This window comes from Opisthocomus hoazin, chromosome 12 (genome assembly GCF_030867145.1).
Source record: "Opisthocomus hoazin isolate bOpiHoa1 chromosome 12, bOpiHoa1.hap1, whole genome shotgun sequence".
Lineage (NCBI taxonomy): Eukaryota > Metazoa > Chordata > Aves > Opisthocomiformes > Opisthocomidae > Opisthocomus > Opisthocomus hoazin.
The window spans coordinates 22653207-22668742 of NC_134425.1; the positions used below are offsets into that span (position 1 = coordinate 22653207).

The following is a 15536-nucleotide window of genomic DNA, read 5'->3' on the forward strand; positions in this document are numbered from 1 at the left end:
ATGCCCAAATATCCAGTTACGCTTCACGCCAGGCTTCATCCCAGTTACTCAGAGCCAGCATGCAGATGTTGTCACCCCAGCTATAAGGGAATAGTGGGTTTGCGTTCACCTTCGAGGTACTGAGAACACCCCTGACCTTGGGGCAAGGCTTGAATTTGAGACCCTGTCACCTGGGGCTTCATGGAGGAGCTTTCTGTGCTTCTCTCTTTTCAGAGGTCCTACAGAAGCAAGCTGAGGATTAACATTCGCCAGAGCAGCCAGCACCTCCAGCTGCAGGTCTCGGGGCGTGGGCTGGAGCCACAGCTGGAGTTCACCCCCGCCGTGCTTGAGCTGGGACCACTGCTGCCGCACAGCCGTGGGGCGGAGGGGACAGTGGTGGTGAAGAACCCATGCGAGTTCCCCATCGAGTTCTACTCGCTGGAATTTGACCAGCAGTACCTTGCTGAGGAGGAGGTGAGAGGGAAAGTCTGGTCCCCATGCTCGTGCTCCCGTAGCTTTGCCGCACTGCGGCATTGGCAGGCTCGGGCCAGGGACGTGGAGGCAGTCCCAAGGGTGAAGCTGGTGATGTTCCAGGGTCAGCCAGCTCTGCTGGCAGGCCGAGGAGGGGCTTGGACAGTCCATGTTGTTGGGAGGAAGGAAGGAGGGAGAAGATGAGTTGGCTGGGGAGTCTGTTCATGTGGTGAAGGTCAAGAAACGCATCTCGTATATGGTTTTTCTTCCCTGTGTGCACAGATGCTGCGGATGCTGAAGGACTACGATTGCCACAAGACCTTGCTGCTGCCTCCACGCGCCCCGGGTGAGAAGCTACCCCCAGAGGTGCTGGAGTACTGTGAGGACCAGAAGAGGCTGCAGGATGAGCAGGCAAAGTCCAAGACTGGGGAACCAGCAGGCCAGGACAACGGTGAGGGTTTGGCATTGACTGTCCCAAGTGTGGACACAGCAGGGAGTCCAGCCCACAGACGCTGAGCTCTCCATGACGTTGTTCCCCGTTGTCGTGTTAATTTGGCAGAAAATAAACCTCCTTGCGTTCTAACTCTCCTCACCGGAGTGGGAGGCTAGGTGCGGCTGGGTTTAAATTCTGAGTGATATCCAATTTGCCACTACCAGTCCAGTCGCGTTTAATGTGGATATTAAATTACCACCATTCTGGATACACTAAGCTGAGATGGCTTTTGGTGACCTCCTAAGGGCAAAGCTGTGAGCTGTTTGCAAATGCTGTTACGGTGAATTGGGAGCCCAGGCAGATCTCCTGGTGTAACACTCTCAAAGCGTCCAGCTGTTGGATAACCACTTGGCACCCAAATGGAGCCTCTCCCTTGAGACTGGGTAAAATGCCCGGTTCTGCCCGTCCCCCCCTTACTCAGCAGGACCCGGGAGCAAACTCATGAGGACCATGATGACAGTTCATGGAATGAGATTTGACCCAGTCCTTCTAGGTATTGCTGGATGTTCATTCTTTCCTCTTTCTGCCACCCCATTTACTATAGTCAGAGCAGGTGCCTTCACTGGCATCTAGGGCAGACCCTGATCTGCACAAGCCTGAAGGAAGGGCAAGGAGAGACCTCGGGTGTGACGTCATTTCGGCAGTCTCCTCTCCCAGGATCCGAGAGGAATAGGGAGGAGGATCGGGATCACAGGTAGGCAGGAAGCTGACTTTTTCTACCTGGTTCTGCACAGCAGAGCATCAGCAAAGCACCGCCGGCAGCAAGGAGGCCGCGGGGGAGCTGGACGACAGCCCTGTCTATAGAGCCATCGCCCGCCACCTCGGCATCAGTATCTCTGCAGAAGCACGCGCAGCCCGAAACCGTAGAGGGATCAGCGTCATCGTCCACGGGGCACCTCTGACAGGTACGTGAGCCACAGCCCTTGGCGGCAAGGAGGGGAGGACTATGGTGCTTGGCTGAGCAGTTGAAGTGAAGCCACAGCTTTGCTGGTACATGAAACGGGCCCAGGCCTTCACCTAGCTGGTACAAGTGGTGTGGCTCATCTTGTGTCCGTATGGCTAAGTTCTCATTCCCCCTAAAGAGGGTGGCCATGTCCCTGTTGCTTCGTGGGACCACATAGCCTAGTGTCCATGCTGCCTCGTGGCAGCAGTCCCTAGCCTGTAGTGACCCCCACACCGTGCCCAGAGGTTGCCCAAGACAGTGCCAACCAGCACAGGCTAGCAGACAGTCCCAGTGGTGGTGGGACAGGACTCGAAACCCTGGCCCAGGGTTGAGGTCACCACAAGGGACAAAGACCTCGAGCTGAACATGAGGTGGAGATGATCCATCTGGCTCTACAGGACAACGCTTCCAACCAGGCGCAAGCTGCCTCCCTTCTGGTCTTCCCTAACGGGGCCCTTGACTTTCCAGCTGTCCTTGAAACTTTGAAATCCCGTTTGGGGGCTTTTCAGACCCTGTCCCTAAAAATGTCTGATGAGCAAGTGTCACCGAGCGGTTTTCCTCTCTCTCAAGGAAAGACATCAACAGCCATTGCCCTGTCCAAATACTATGGCGCTGCCTGCTTGTCCATCGATGCCGTGGTGACAGAAGCCATCTCAGAGAGGAGCAGCTTGGCAGGGCTCCGCGCCTGGGAGCTGTGCATCAGGGCTGCCATTGAGGAGAGCCACAAGGAGACGGAGGATGCCGGTAAGGAGAAACGCTGGAGCCTGAGCGGTTCTTTGGAAAGCCACCGTGACCATCCGCTTCTGCTTGCTGCAGAGAAGCCCTTGGGTCTTTTGCGGAACATGGGTGCAGCGTGTAGAGATGCAAAGCCATTTCATACAACATCTCTGGTTATTAAAAAAAAAAAAGCAGCTCTATTTTAAGGGCTCAGCCAGGGGTACTCTGCCCGCCCCTGGGCTTCTGGGCACATGTTCCTTTTCCTAGGAGCGGTGAAACACACCTGTATTTTTCTGAGGTTTTTTTTATATTTCCTCAAAGCTGAATGCAGCTTTGCTCCTCGTGGCCATCAGGCAGAACTGCTGCCCGTTTTAACAAGCAGAAAGCCCTCTGAAGTGGCTCATGAAGCACAAGGCGACCGACTTTGAGTTTGGCTTCACAAAGATGAGAGGAAGGGAAGAATAACCTCCCGGGGGAGTTTCGGATAAGAGAGACGCTGCAGATGAGCTCGTTTCTCCAGAGATTTTCCTAGACACGCTGTCAGGTCACGCAGCTGGTGCATGTTGAGCTGTTCTCCACGTGAGACCAGAGACTTTTAGGAAACTTTATCGGGCAGTCGGTGCCCCGAGCTGTGCGGGGCGAGGCCAGTCCCTGGCGCTGGTGGGGGAAGCTTTGCATCACCCAGCTTGGAAGCTGGTTGGGTTGGGAGCTGGTGGAAGGGAGAAGGGTGTGGGTGCTGGGTGAGGTTGTCCCACGCGGAGTGTTTAGCTCCAGTGGAGATGGGTGATGGAGCCCGGGCACGGTTGCGTGGTACAGTCCCCATGTGAGACTGCAGGATGGGTGGAAGTTACGGAAACGATGGTGGCGGAGGACAAACGCTGGTCTTGAGCCCCTGTGCAGGCAGTGTCAGCTGGGTGCACGTTTGCTGGGAGGGACAGAGGGCTCTGCATGAAAAACTCTCTGGCTTTAAAACCCAGTATCTGACAGTATGCTTTATCGTGCTACTAAGAGCAGCGAGGAAGAAGCTGCTTCTGGAAGGCAGCGCTTCTGGTGCCCGGCAGGCTGGGGGACACGTGCTGCGTCCCTGCCCGGGCGCAGGGCTGTGCCCGGCGGGACGGAAGGTGCCTGCTTGCTCCTCAAAGCACAGGGCTGTCCCCAGCCCCGCTGAGCCATCTCTCTCCTCCGCAGGGCAAAAGGCAGATGTTTCCCTCAGCCTGCAGCTCAGCGCCGAGGCCAAGCAGAGCCCGGCCGTGAGCCGGTCCAGCTCTGGGGACAAAGTCAGCCTGCAGTCCGTCAGTTCCCGAGGCTGGGCAAGCGCCGCGGCAGGCAAGAGGAAGGCGGATGGCCACGCATCCCAATCCCAGAAACAGCATCTAACGGATCCGCCAGGCTCCCAGGTGAAGCCTGATCTGCAGTGCTTAACGCATGGGACCTTTCCGTTGCCTTTAAGAATCACAGAATGATAGAATGGTTTGGGTGGGAAGGGACCTTTAGAGGCCACCCAGTCTAACCCCCCTGCAGTGAGCAGGGACATCTTCAACCAGACCAGGTTGCTCAGAGCTCCATCCAACCAGACCTCGAATGTTTCCAGGGATGGGACATTGACCGCCTCTCTGGGCAACCTGTGCCAGAGTTTCACCACCCTCACTGCAAAAAATTCCTTCCTTATGTCTTGTCTGAATCTCCCTTTTTTAGTTTAAAACCATTACCTCTCATCACTACAGGCCTCATTAAAAGCGAAGAGGCTGCTTCAGCCAGAGGCTGGTGCAGGGCTGTACAGTGCGGAGAGCCAGCTGGGCAGCAGGGGGTGGGAAGAAAACCCTGTGCCCCAGCGAAAACAAACTCTATTGGGTCTTACAGGTTGTTAGGAAAGTGCAGTCCTGGCTAACGTGGCTGCAGGCTGCTGCGCCGGGAGCTTACAAGCTCGGGTGTGCTGGCCAAGGGATGTGCCCTCCGGGGTTGTCCCCTGGAGCTGCTGACCTGTAGTTTTTTTCTAGCCTCCCACTAGTGAGAGCCCCCAGTGCCAAGCCTAGAGTTGTTGCGAGGTTTCTAAAGTGGTTTCTTTTTCTTGTCGTGTTCAACATTGCAGGGCTCATCCCGTACCCATCTCCTCTCTCCCGTTCCCTGCATTCCTGCGCAGCGAAAGCTGAGCATCGGTGGCAGCACAGCAGGAGAGCTGAGCTTCGTGAGCTGTGTGCTGCCTGAGGACTTGCTGGTGGCCATCCTCACTGAAAGGCTGCAGGTACATGGGGTTGGGGGCAAACGACATGGCCCTGCCACAGAGACAGGCAGTGAGGTATAACTCATAGGATCGTAGACTCGTAGAATGGGTTGGAAGGGACCTTAAAGGCCATCCAATCCAAACCCCTGCAGAGAGCAGGGACATCTTCAACCAGACCAGGTTGCTCAGAGCCCCATCCAAGCTGGACTTGAATGTTTCCTGGGATGGGGCACCTCCCACCTCTCTGGACAGCCTGTGCCAGGATTTCACCACCGTTATTGTAAAAAATTTCTTCCTTATATCTAGTCTGAATCTGCCCTCTTTCAATGTAAAGCCATTCCCACTTGTCCTATCACAACAGGCCTTGCTAAAAAGCTTGTCCCCATTTTATAAGCCCCCTTTAAGTACTGAAAGGCTGCTCTAAGGTCTCCCCGCAGCCTTCTCTTCCCCAGGCTGAGCAGCCCCAGCTCTCCCAGCCTTTCCTCCCAGCAGAGGGGTTCCAGCCCTTGGATCATTGCTGGGGCCTCCTCTGGCCCCGCTCCAACAGTTCCAGCTCTGTCCTGTGCTGAGGGCTCCAGAGCTGGATGCAGGACTCCCAGGGGGTGTCTCAGCAGAGCAGAGGGGCAGAACCCCCTCCCTCGCTGCTGGGGATGCAGCCCAGGGCACGGCTGGCTTTCTGGGCTGCAAGTGTGTATTGCTGGGTGATGTCAAGTTTTTCATTCCCCAGCACCCCGGTCCTCCTCGGCAGGGCTGCTCTCCATCCCTTCATCTGCCAGCCGGTACTGATAGTGGGGGTTGCCCCGACCCAGGTGCAGGACCTTGCACTTGACCTTGTTGAACCTCATGAGGTTCATGCAGGCCCACTTCTTGAGCTTGTCCAGGTCCCTCTGGATGACATGCTGTCCCTCAGGCGTGTTGACTGCCCCATTCAACTTGGTAGTCTGCAAACTTGCTGAGGATGCACTCGATCTCGCTGTCTGTGTCATTGATGAAGATATTAAACAGTACTGGTCCCAACATGGACCTCTGAGTGACATCACTTGTCACCGATCTCCATCTGGAAGTCGAGCCATTGAGGACTGCCTTCTGGCTGTGAGCTTCCAACCAATTCCTTATCCACTAAACCGTGCACCCATCAAATCTGTATCTCCCTAATTTAGACAGAAGGGTGTTGTGGGGGACCATGTCAAATGCCTTACAGAAGTCCAGAGAGGTCACATCCGATGCTTTTCCTTTGTCCACGGATGTGGTCACTCCATCATAGAAGGCCACTAAGTTTGTCAGGCAGGACTTGCCCTTGGGGAAGCCATGCTGGCTGTCTCGAATCACCTCCCTGTCCTCCATGTGCCTTAGCAACTTGGCAACTGGTTTAGTGATGAGCTGAGAGCCCAGTGCCTGTGGTAGCTGACTTCCTTTTCAACTTTCTTCACAGCTGAGCGACTGCTACCGGGGAGTGGTGTTTGATGGCCTGGAGACCCTCTTTGCACGCAGCGCGGCGTCTGCTCTCCTCTGCCTGCTGAAAGCTGTCAGAAATCGACCACATATCTATTTTGTGAACCTGTTCCAGGATTATGCTTCTTTGAAAGCCAGAGAGACAGCCGCAAAAGAGCAGGAAGGTGAGACGCTTCATCTCCGTGCCCCTCGAATCTTCTCTCTCAAGCCCCCAAGCTTATCCGTGTGTATCTGGGTTACCAGCAGAGCTTGTAAGAAATGTTTTGATTAAGCCTTCCATCCTCTGCCTCAGTGTAGCCAGCACTCTCAGAATCACAGCTCACAGGTGCTTAAAATACGGCAGAGCTGAGGCTGTAAGGCTTAGTCTCTAATGTTAAAGCTTGGGCACAAGTGGAAGTTGTCGTGGCTCAATAACTAACCACCGGCCAGCTGTCCACACAGCTGGTGTCATGAGCTAGGCAGGGCACAGGAACTCGCTGACTGCTGAGAGTTTGGGGGATTACCTGAATTTTGGAGCAGGAATATGGGCTCCCCCGTATCTCCTGGCAGGATGGCAGACTGGGTTGGGGCAGAGTTGTGAGTCCTCGCAGCTCGCTCAGAACAGCAACCTCTGCTTGCAGTCGCTAATGGTTTCTCCTCTGGTCTGTGCTGAAGGACGGGAGCAGGAAGAAGCTGCCAGAAGGGAGAAAGCACGTCTCTGGGAGATGGATGAGGACGAGTACGATGCCCTCACGGAGGAGCAGAAAGCTGAGTTTAATAACAAGATACGAGAAGTCCAGCGTGAGAGGAGGAAGAGGTCTGTAAGCCTTCCGTGGGTAAATCCCCAGGACAGTGTCCCTGAAGGGTTTCCCTGCTCTGGAGAGCTTGGGTGAGCTCAGAGGGGTTACAGAGCAAAGGCCATAAGTGTCCGGTACAAGCAGCACAAGGATAGGCAGTTCCACCTCCCAGATTCCCAACAGAGGAAGGACTTTCCTCCAGTGAGATGAGAACACCTTCTCTCCGTTTCAGCTTAGACGCTGGCTGGGGGGAGCTGGGCTCTGTGCTTGGCCATGCCACTGCGCTTAGAAGTGTCTCTAAGTTAATGACGTTGCTTCTCATCTTCTTCATCCCCCTTCTTTACCAAACCAGAGGGGCTGTGGCATGGGTTGGTGTGCAGCGTAGCTGTGCTGGCTTGGTTGAAGTCCTGCCATAGGTGAAGTCCTTGCGTCTCCCAGGGTTTTCCTTGCTGAGTGACAGCAGCCGTAAAAGCTGTTCTCTCTTAGGCTGGCCTTCAGCTGCAGCAGCAGTTGAACTTGGGAGAAGCTCTGATCCAGCAAAGCAGCCCTGTTCAGGAGGATATGTACGATGAGCGTAAACCTGTGTTAATCCCTGCCTGAAAGCGGGCGGGACCTGCTTAAAGCGAGCGTGTGCTTCGGCACTGCTTTCAGCCCCAGCTGAAGTTTGTTTCCCTGTGAGGAGCTCACTAGGACTGCTTCACATGGTGATTTCCAGGACAGACAGCACAAGATTTCCATGGTCGCAGCTGGGTTCCAGCAGGAAACCTGGTGGTTCAGAGCTTGTTTTGCAGTAGGGAAGTTACTGCGGCCTTTGCTTTCTTATTGATGTGGTGCTTCTCACTAAGGAGCAGGTTTAGCCCGGGGAGAAGAAGGGCTGGATAAGCCAAGCAGGTATTAGTGCAGGGATGAGTAGCTGTTAGTGATTTGTGAGCTGGTTTAAACTGGGAAGTCAAGAGAGGACTTGAGGCATCGGTGTGGAGAGATGGTGGATCAGTCTTCGGCAGTGTGCTGGAGGTGTCCAGGTGGACCTTACTGGAGAAGCTGCACAAATGATCCTTATAACAACAAGGCTTAGATTGGGCTGGTCCTGGATGTCCCCTGCCACCTTTCCTCTCTTTGGATGTTCCCAACCTCCCCAGGTTGAGGGAGGTCCATGGAGATGGTCTAATGGTTCTGCCTGGCCTCGAGGTCGATGAATAAAGTGCAGGACCAGCTGGGATTGCAGCAAGCCCAGATTTCTGGCTGTGACTCTCACGGATGTTTTCTGTTTGGCTTGCTGAAGGGAGATGGAGCAGCTGGCTCGAGAGCTTGAGGAAAAGCATCGGCAGGAGCTAGAGCGCTTGAAGGAGGAAGAAGAGCTGAAGAAGTGTAAACGGGGCAAGAGAGAGCTTGGAAAAGACAAAAAGAATGCTTCGGGGAAGAAAAGCCAGCCTGGAGGCAGGCAGGTGGGTGGCTGTGTTTACTGAGATGAGTAAAAGCCCTGAGGACCTTCCCACTGAGCTGTAGCAGTCCCTGAGAAGCCAGCAGCCACACGCAGTGCCGGGGATGAGTACCCGGCCGTGAGGAACACGTGGGGCTGTGCTGGGAAGTAACAGCTGCTGTTGGATCACGCTGCTGCTTCACCAGGGCTGTTTCTGCCCTGGGTTTGCAGGAGAGCTGCTTTTCTAGAATCATGTTGCCTTTGAGTCATGGCTTCACGTAACTCCGTACATTCACTGTGAAGCCCTAGATGGTTGTAGAGTAGCGTTTCTCCCTACTCTGCGTGGGACTTACACCTCTGAGCCATGATCCATCTGGGATGTAGTGGCTTTTCCTGCTTGTCTGGCAGCAGATACCACTGGGCCTTAGGTATTCATGAGCAACCGGACTTCCCAAAGAGTCGAGCAGCCACAGGGATGCTCAGCACACCAGAAATGAGGCCGGAGGACTGCACAGGAGTAAGGAGGTGTCTGTCCTAAGTTCCCTGTTTGGATTGGGAAGCTGTTGTGTTTCTCAGGTGGTTTGCAGGACTCCTCGTCAGCCTGGCCCTGGAGATGTTGCTTTCAGTTGAGCTAAACTGGGTACCAGCTCTGTGTACTGGGATTTGTAGAGCACCTAGCACAGGTCTCGGAGAGGCTTGGGGTGCTCTCGCCTCCAGTGCTGTAGGACAGTGAAAGGTGTTTTGAAACCTTTTGAAACTGCTTTTCCCCCTACTCTTCCTGCCCAGAACACGAACACATCCACCAGCAACACCAACGTGTCCACCAGCAAGTGGTTGGATGTCACTGAAGGGGCAGACAGGAGAACTGAGGCCCTGAGTGACAGCGAGAAGAACTTAGCCCTGAGGTTTAAGATCTACGAGGCATCGCAGAAGGATGTCACGCATGTTTTGTCATCCTGGGACAGGGTTCAGGGTGTCCTGCTGTCCCCTCTGAACCAAGAGGAGGTGCAGCACCAAGCAGAAGACCAGCACCAGCATTTATCTAGCCACAGGAGCTGGAAGGGCAGAGAGAAGGAGCGTCAGGAGAGGCTGGAGGAAGAGCGACTGGAGAAACTGAAGGCTGTTGAGGACTCCAGGTTATCTCAGCCAGAAGCGGAAGGTGCAGAAGGGTCAGCCGGAGGCCAGGATGTCGGGGTGCCCTGCTTGGATATCCAGGTGCTGAGCTCAGAAGATGTGACTGGGAAGATCCTGGAGAGCAGCAAGCTGCCAGCAGCAGAGCAGGTAAAGCCCTGTGAGGCCCAGATGCTGAGCCTGCCGTGGTCTGGGCCCTGCTGCGTTGTGTCCCACCAGGTGACAATGGCACAGAGCCTTGTCCAGGCCCCTGCTGATGTTCCACAACGGCTCTGCAGCAACCCCGTGGCTGGGGAGGTTCTTGGCATCCCTTGAATGGGTGGGGAGAGGGAATGCTCTCTGTACAAGCACCCTGTTTGTTCAGAGAATTTCCTGGTCTGGAAATCATTAAAAATGGTTCCAGGCCAGGGCAGCTGATGGTCATTGTTTCCTTCAGCTGAGTCACTCAAGGGAGAGATTTCTTTCTAGGTCCCACTTGTAGGTCCTGGCACTGCTCTGGAGCCTGCCCACCCCGGTGGGCGTAAAAAACCACCGCACTCCGTGTAAAGAAAAAAAAACCGTTGGCAGCAGCTCAATGCCCTTGAGGAAGCGTGAGGGTGAAGGGTGACGGGAGTATAAAGAGAGTTTTCTCTTATGGTTGTAGATTCTGGACGACCTGGGAGTGGGTCCCTCGGGGCCTCCCATTCCCCCTCCGGCTTTTTACTCTGTGATCCGCTACCCGGAGAAGCGGGTTGCCCCTGCAGCAGGAGAAGCCCTCAAGAACTTCATCTTGGTTGTGCCAGAAGGTGCCACTGCAGAAGATGAAAAGAAGGATACCAAAAGTCTCGTGGATGCCACCGCTGTGCCCGCGGTGAAGGTGCCAGGGCAGGGGCCAGGCTGGGTGGGGGGCAGGTGGAATGGGGGAGTATCACGGTGGGAGGGCAGTGAAGATGGGACAGGGCCCTGTGTCTGCAGGCATCCCTTCTGTCTGTCCGGAAGAGACAGCGCTGCTTGAGCTATGGGGCAGTTGTGTAAGACGAGGGAAAAAAACAAATCACTGAAAAACCTTAACTTCCCTTGAGGAGAGGGCCCTGGGCAGGGAGAGGTGTCGTAGCCAACACAAAGTCCGATAAGGAAGTCCACGTCCATGGGCAAAACGTGGTTGGTTGTTTATTCCCTCTCCTGTTTGTTACCAAACTTGCAGCTTGCTTTCCAGGACGGGGGTGTCTCAGGGCAGGTCTCACCTCTCTGCCTTTTCTCTCTCCCTTCGACATGAAGCTGTCGGAGGAGCAGGTCACCCCAACCAGAGCCCGGTCGAGGAAGGACAAAGCTGTGGGCAGCTGGGAGGCTGGAAGGGAGAAGCGGAGAGGGGGGCTGCAAGGGAGGGGTCACGAGGGGCCAAGCACAGGAGCACCCACAGGTGCCCTCGAGGTGCTCCGAGGAAGCGCAGACACGACCCCGTCCCCAGGGAGATCCAGCAGGTGAGCTGCGAGGGAGGAGGTGATCCCTCTGCATCATGGCCAATGTGCCAAGCAAGGTGCATTGTCCCCAGCGCTGCAGGGGCCATTTGCCTGTGCCTCCGTGGGATGGCAAGTCCACGACCCTGCTCCTTGTCTCCTTTGCTTGTTAGCAGTGTCTGAAGCCTCCTCTTTAATTGCCAGGCTGAGCAACTGCCGGTGGGTAGTACCTGCCCATGGCGAGGTGGAACTGAAGGTCCACTTCAGCTCCACGGTGCCGGGACAGTTTGATCAGACGCTGCATTTTGAGATCCTGGGGACAAAGCGACTGTACCAGCTGCACTGCAGGGGCACCTGCGTGTATCCCACCATCAGCCAGGACCCACGGTAAGGCTGGCCCGTGGGAGCCCTCCCGCGCTGCTCCCCTCGGAACTCAGAGCCCAGGCTCCCCTTGTGCCCTGTGACCTTCTGGCTTAGGCAGAGCACGCTGCCTGAGCAGCCCAGCATCTCTTGGAGCTGGGAACCGGTACTGGTACCTCAGCCACCAATAAGGGTTAGGGCTTTCTGACCAGGTTTTCTACTTTGAGCATCTCACAGCTCCTCGCTCCTCATTTTCTCTCCCCAGGTTGGTGTTTCCTCACCGGAGGAAGAGCAAGGCAGATGATGACATCATCTGCAAGCAGTATGTCATGGACACGGGCGTATTCCACTTTGGACCACTGCTGTGCAGGAAGTCAAGAGACTGGTATGTGCTCCCCACCCAGAGTGAGCAGCCTGATGCACTGCCTGCTCGGAGTGAGATGCTGGGATGGGATCTCCAGGGCCCTGTGTTTTCATGGACATGCTTGGAGACATCCTGTCCCAGTGGCCCGATTCAGGGCAGGCCCAGGCAGAGACCTGGGAGATTCCTGGGGCTGAAGGGCCACGGATGTGTGAACTTGGGCAGATAACAGGCACCAGAGTCTTGGAGGAGCTGGGGAGAACCCTGTGGGTGCCTTGGTGGCCAGAGCCATGTGCTGAAGGTGACTTGGGCCAACTTGTGTCCCCCCTCCACATCTCAGCTTCACCACCTGCGAAGAGAACTTTATGGTGCTTTTTTTCAAGTGCTTTGAGCTCTGCAGGTAGACTGAATGAACAATTCTTCTGCTGGTGGTTTTCTAAACCATTCATTAATCTGTAATATTAGTAAGGCTGTATGATCTGACCTACCAGTGGGGCGGGGGGGAACCTGCGGAGGAATAAAAACGGGAATTACATTTCCCTGATCCTGACTGCTGGATAAAGCCTGCCTAAAAAAGTTGTCATTGTAGCTGCTGGCATATTTCTATTTTTAACGTTGCTCTTTTTTTTTTTTTTTTTAACATTAAAAATGAAGTTCTTGTCTTCATGGGAGCTCTGGAGAGCTAGTGGTATTTTGACAACCCAAGGAAATGAAATCAAAACAATTTAAAAACTGGAAGAGGATCCTTAGCTGGGCTGATGAATGGTCTCGGGTTTCTGTTTGCTTTTTTAACCCTTTAACACCAAATTGTGTTCCATACCTGAAAGAAGGGACAAACACCAAATTGTGTTCCATACCTGAAAGAAGGGACATTTGCTAAATTTGGCGTTCCTTTGGGGAACTCCTCCTTTCTGTTTCCTTCCTGAGCCGTTGAGCTAACCCGTGAAATACAAGGCAGTCTCATGGCTTTTTTGGAAAAGGGAAGTTAAACTATTTTTAAAACGTCTCTTCAAAAGCATTTCTTTATACCCTGCAGGGAAGAAAACCCAACAAAGAAGGGGGAAGAAGCCATGTGCCTGGCGTACTTTCATTTTGCCAGGCACCTTTGACTTTCTATTTTGTAAAACACTCTTTATTTAAGCGGCCTGTGCCTCGTTGCACCTCTGGGATGGAGGCACCAGGTGCAGGGGCAGACATCAAAGTAACGCAAGGACAAACACACCTACCACGCAAGGTGCCCCTCAGTGATCCTTTTTCTTAGCCTGCTTGTTCGACTGTGGTCTTTCGGTGCAGCCTCCCGTGCCTGGGACACGGTGCTTTCTGCCATGTGTGATGCAGACAGCGGTCCTGGGCTCTCCTCTGCAGCCTTTTCCCCTTTTGTGGACAGGTACAAGGCGCTGGACCGTCCCAGCAACTGCGAGAAGATAACCATCCTCAACGTCACCCCCCTGGAAGCAGAGGTGCAGTTCTCCTTTGAGCACGATCTCAAAGCAGAGACGTTTGTATTAGACCCTCCCAGCATGAGGCTGAAGCCCAAGGAGAAGCAGGTAGGAGACGGGCAGGTAGGGCAGGCAGCAGCAGAAGCTGCCAGGAGCCGTTTCTCCTGCTCACTCGAGGCTCTTCTGCGTTTCTCTTTGCGGGGACCGGGCTAGGAGCTGAGCATCTGGGCGTACCCCACTTCAGCTGGCCTCGTGGAAGACAACCTCGTCTGCTGCGTTAAGGAGAACCCGGAGCCGGTGGTCTTCCGCCTGTGCTGCGAGGGGGTGCAGGTGGAGCTGGGGGTCAGCCCCAAGCAGCTGCATTTCGACAAGCTGCTTCTGCACAGGTCAGTCACCCCACGGCCGCTTGGCCGGGGACGAGAGCTGTCGGCGAGCTCCCCTCCAGCTTCTCTGGCTGTGCGGCTGCTCGCACTGGAGGCTGGGCTACCATCCCTCTTTCTCCCAGTAGCTGCCAGTCTCTTGCCCACTGTTCCTTGCTGGCTTGGATGTCCCGTGACAGCCACGAGCTCTGTAGCCCCCCAGCAATGCATCCTGATGCATTTGTAGCCTATCTGCTCATTCAGAGAGCAGCCCAGTTGCTGCTCCTCATCTCCCTTCTGTTGGATATGCTTTCAGCACCCAGCTCTCCCCCAGGACCTCACCTCTGAGACTTGTGACGCAGAGAAAACATTGAAGGGTGGTTGCAGACGCATGGATAGGGCTGCTCCAAGCTGCATTTGGTTGCAAGACTAGCATGAGCGTCGAGCAGCCGGCGCTGAGTGTCTGCCTGTCTCTGCAGGAGGGACAGCAAGACCCTGGTCCTGCGAAACAGCACCCCGCTGCCCGTGGCCTGGCAGCTCCGTGGGCTGGAAAAGCTCGGTGAGGACTTCTCCGTGTCGCTGCGGGAGGGCATCGTTGGTCCCCGCGCGGAGTTTGGCGTGCATCTGTATTTCAAGGCCACGAAGCCTCTCAGCATTAAGAAGACGATCCAGCTGGAGGTGAGAGGCCCTGTGCCCTCCCTGGCAGAGCCGGGCAGAGGGATCAGCCCTGCGCTCTTAGGGATGGAGACTGTGCTTGGAGGGCACCCTGCCAAGGGGGCGAAAGGGTGAGCCTTCGCGAGACTCCTTTCTTCCTGCGTTGCTGGGGGGCCAGGCCCTGAGCAGCGAGGGACTCTCGCTGAAGGGTGGTGTGTTGGAAACCAGGTGACTCCTCGTGTGCTCTTGTGGGGTGGGTATGCCATGGAGTCAGGAAGAGATGTAAGCGAAGGACACAAGGGTGCCGCGACCCCGACTTCTGCTGCCTCAGACTGGGTTCCCCAGAACACGCGGTGCATCCCTGAGCGTCCATGTCCCCCCAGGTAACCAGGCGCTCCCTCTGCAGCCTAGGTTACGAGGCAGCGTCCACCTCATTGCTCTGCGTGGTAGAACACTCGTTGGGTTGTCCAGACATCGGCGTGTTCCCTGCACCCATCCTGGAGTCCATCTGGGGCTCTTAACGTAGAGCAATAAACTCTCACCCTGTCATTTTTGTTCTGCATGATTGAGAGGCTGCATTCCGGTGAGGATGCTGGGTGAGTGAAGAGGAGAGGGCTGGTTGTCAGTGGCACCTGCTCTGGGCCACCTCACGCTTCTTGGGGCTGTTTTTAGGTGGCTGTGCCTCCCAGGGTGCTTTAGCAGCAGCGTTCCCTGCCGTAGGAGTGCAGAGTTGAGCTGGCAGGGTTTCTTGCTGCAGCAGAACCGCGCTGGGTCAGCCCGCGAGGCGAACAGGTTCAGAAGGCCTGGGCGTCCGCAGATGCTTGTCAAGCAGGGGAGGCCACAGTGGAAGCAGCCAGCGGAGACAATGACTCGTATGTTGTCTATCAAAGGAATTTAGGAGAATGATGTAAGCAGTGTTTGTTTCTTGCTGCCTCAGGTTTCAGACGTGGAAAATGTCCTGGGGATTGTTCAGACCGAAAATATCCAAGTCCTTGCGGAGACCTATGACGTCGCTCTCGACATCAGCATTTCGAAAGGTCAGTGGCTGCCCCCAGAACAGCGCTCCCAGGTGCATTGCTTTGCCTTCGCAGATGGGCAACCGAAGCACTTGGGATGGGGTGAGATAGCATGGAAGTGTGACACGGGCACAGAAAGCACGTGTCTTACAAGCTGTGTGGGGTAAAGCGCTGTCAGGACCCAGCTAGCCTTGAGTCTCTCACCTCTGAACTTCGAAGTGTGCGACTTCATGTCCCGATCGATTTGGGGGCTTTGAAAGCACAGTGACGTGAACAAGGAGTTGGCAACTCCTGAAGGTTCGGCACGG

General features: G+C 55.3%; 1 protein-coding gene across 4 annotated transcripts in view; it reads left to right on the top strand.

The window, feature by feature from the left end:
- The window catches only part of LOC142362822 (hydrocephalus-inducing protein homolog), an 84318-nt gene that overhangs the window by 58394 nt on the left and 10388 nt on the right, over positions 1 to 15536 (top strand). For 3 of the 4 annotated variants that reach the window (XM_075433480.1, XM_075433482.1, XM_075433483.1), the window contains 18 exons: positions 214 to 453; positions 733 to 901; positions 1678 to 1848; positions 2457 to 2630; positions 3792 to 4000; positions 4693 to 4845; positions 6257 to 6440; positions 6931 to 7072; positions 8335 to 8497; positions 9259 to 9753; positions 10247 to 10459; positions 10861 to 11063; positions 11244 to 11426; positions 11665 to 11784; positions 13148 to 13307; positions 13413 to 13585; positions 14038 to 14236; positions 15150 to 15249. In XM_075433480.1, the coding sequence (XP_075289595.1) occupies positions 214 to 453; positions 733 to 901; positions 1678 to 1848; positions 2457 to 2630; positions 3792 to 4000; positions 4693 to 4845; positions 6257 to 6440; positions 6931 to 7072; positions 8335 to 8497; positions 9259 to 9753; positions 10247 to 10459; positions 10861 to 11063; positions 11244 to 11426; positions 11665 to 11784; positions 13148 to 13307; positions 13413 to 13585; positions 14038 to 14236; positions 15150 to 15249 (3451 nt within the window). The remainder of the gene's footprint in view (positions 1 to 213; positions 454 to 732; positions 902 to 1677; positions 1849 to 2456; positions 2631 to 3791; positions 4001 to 4692; positions 4846 to 6256; positions 6441 to 6930; positions 7073 to 8334; positions 8498 to 9258; positions 9754 to 10246; positions 10460 to 10860; positions 11064 to 11243; positions 11427 to 11664; positions 11785 to 13147; positions 13308 to 13412; positions 13586 to 14037; positions 14237 to 15149; positions 15250 to 15536) is intronic. The other variant, XM_075433481.1, reaches the window with a different exon arrangement.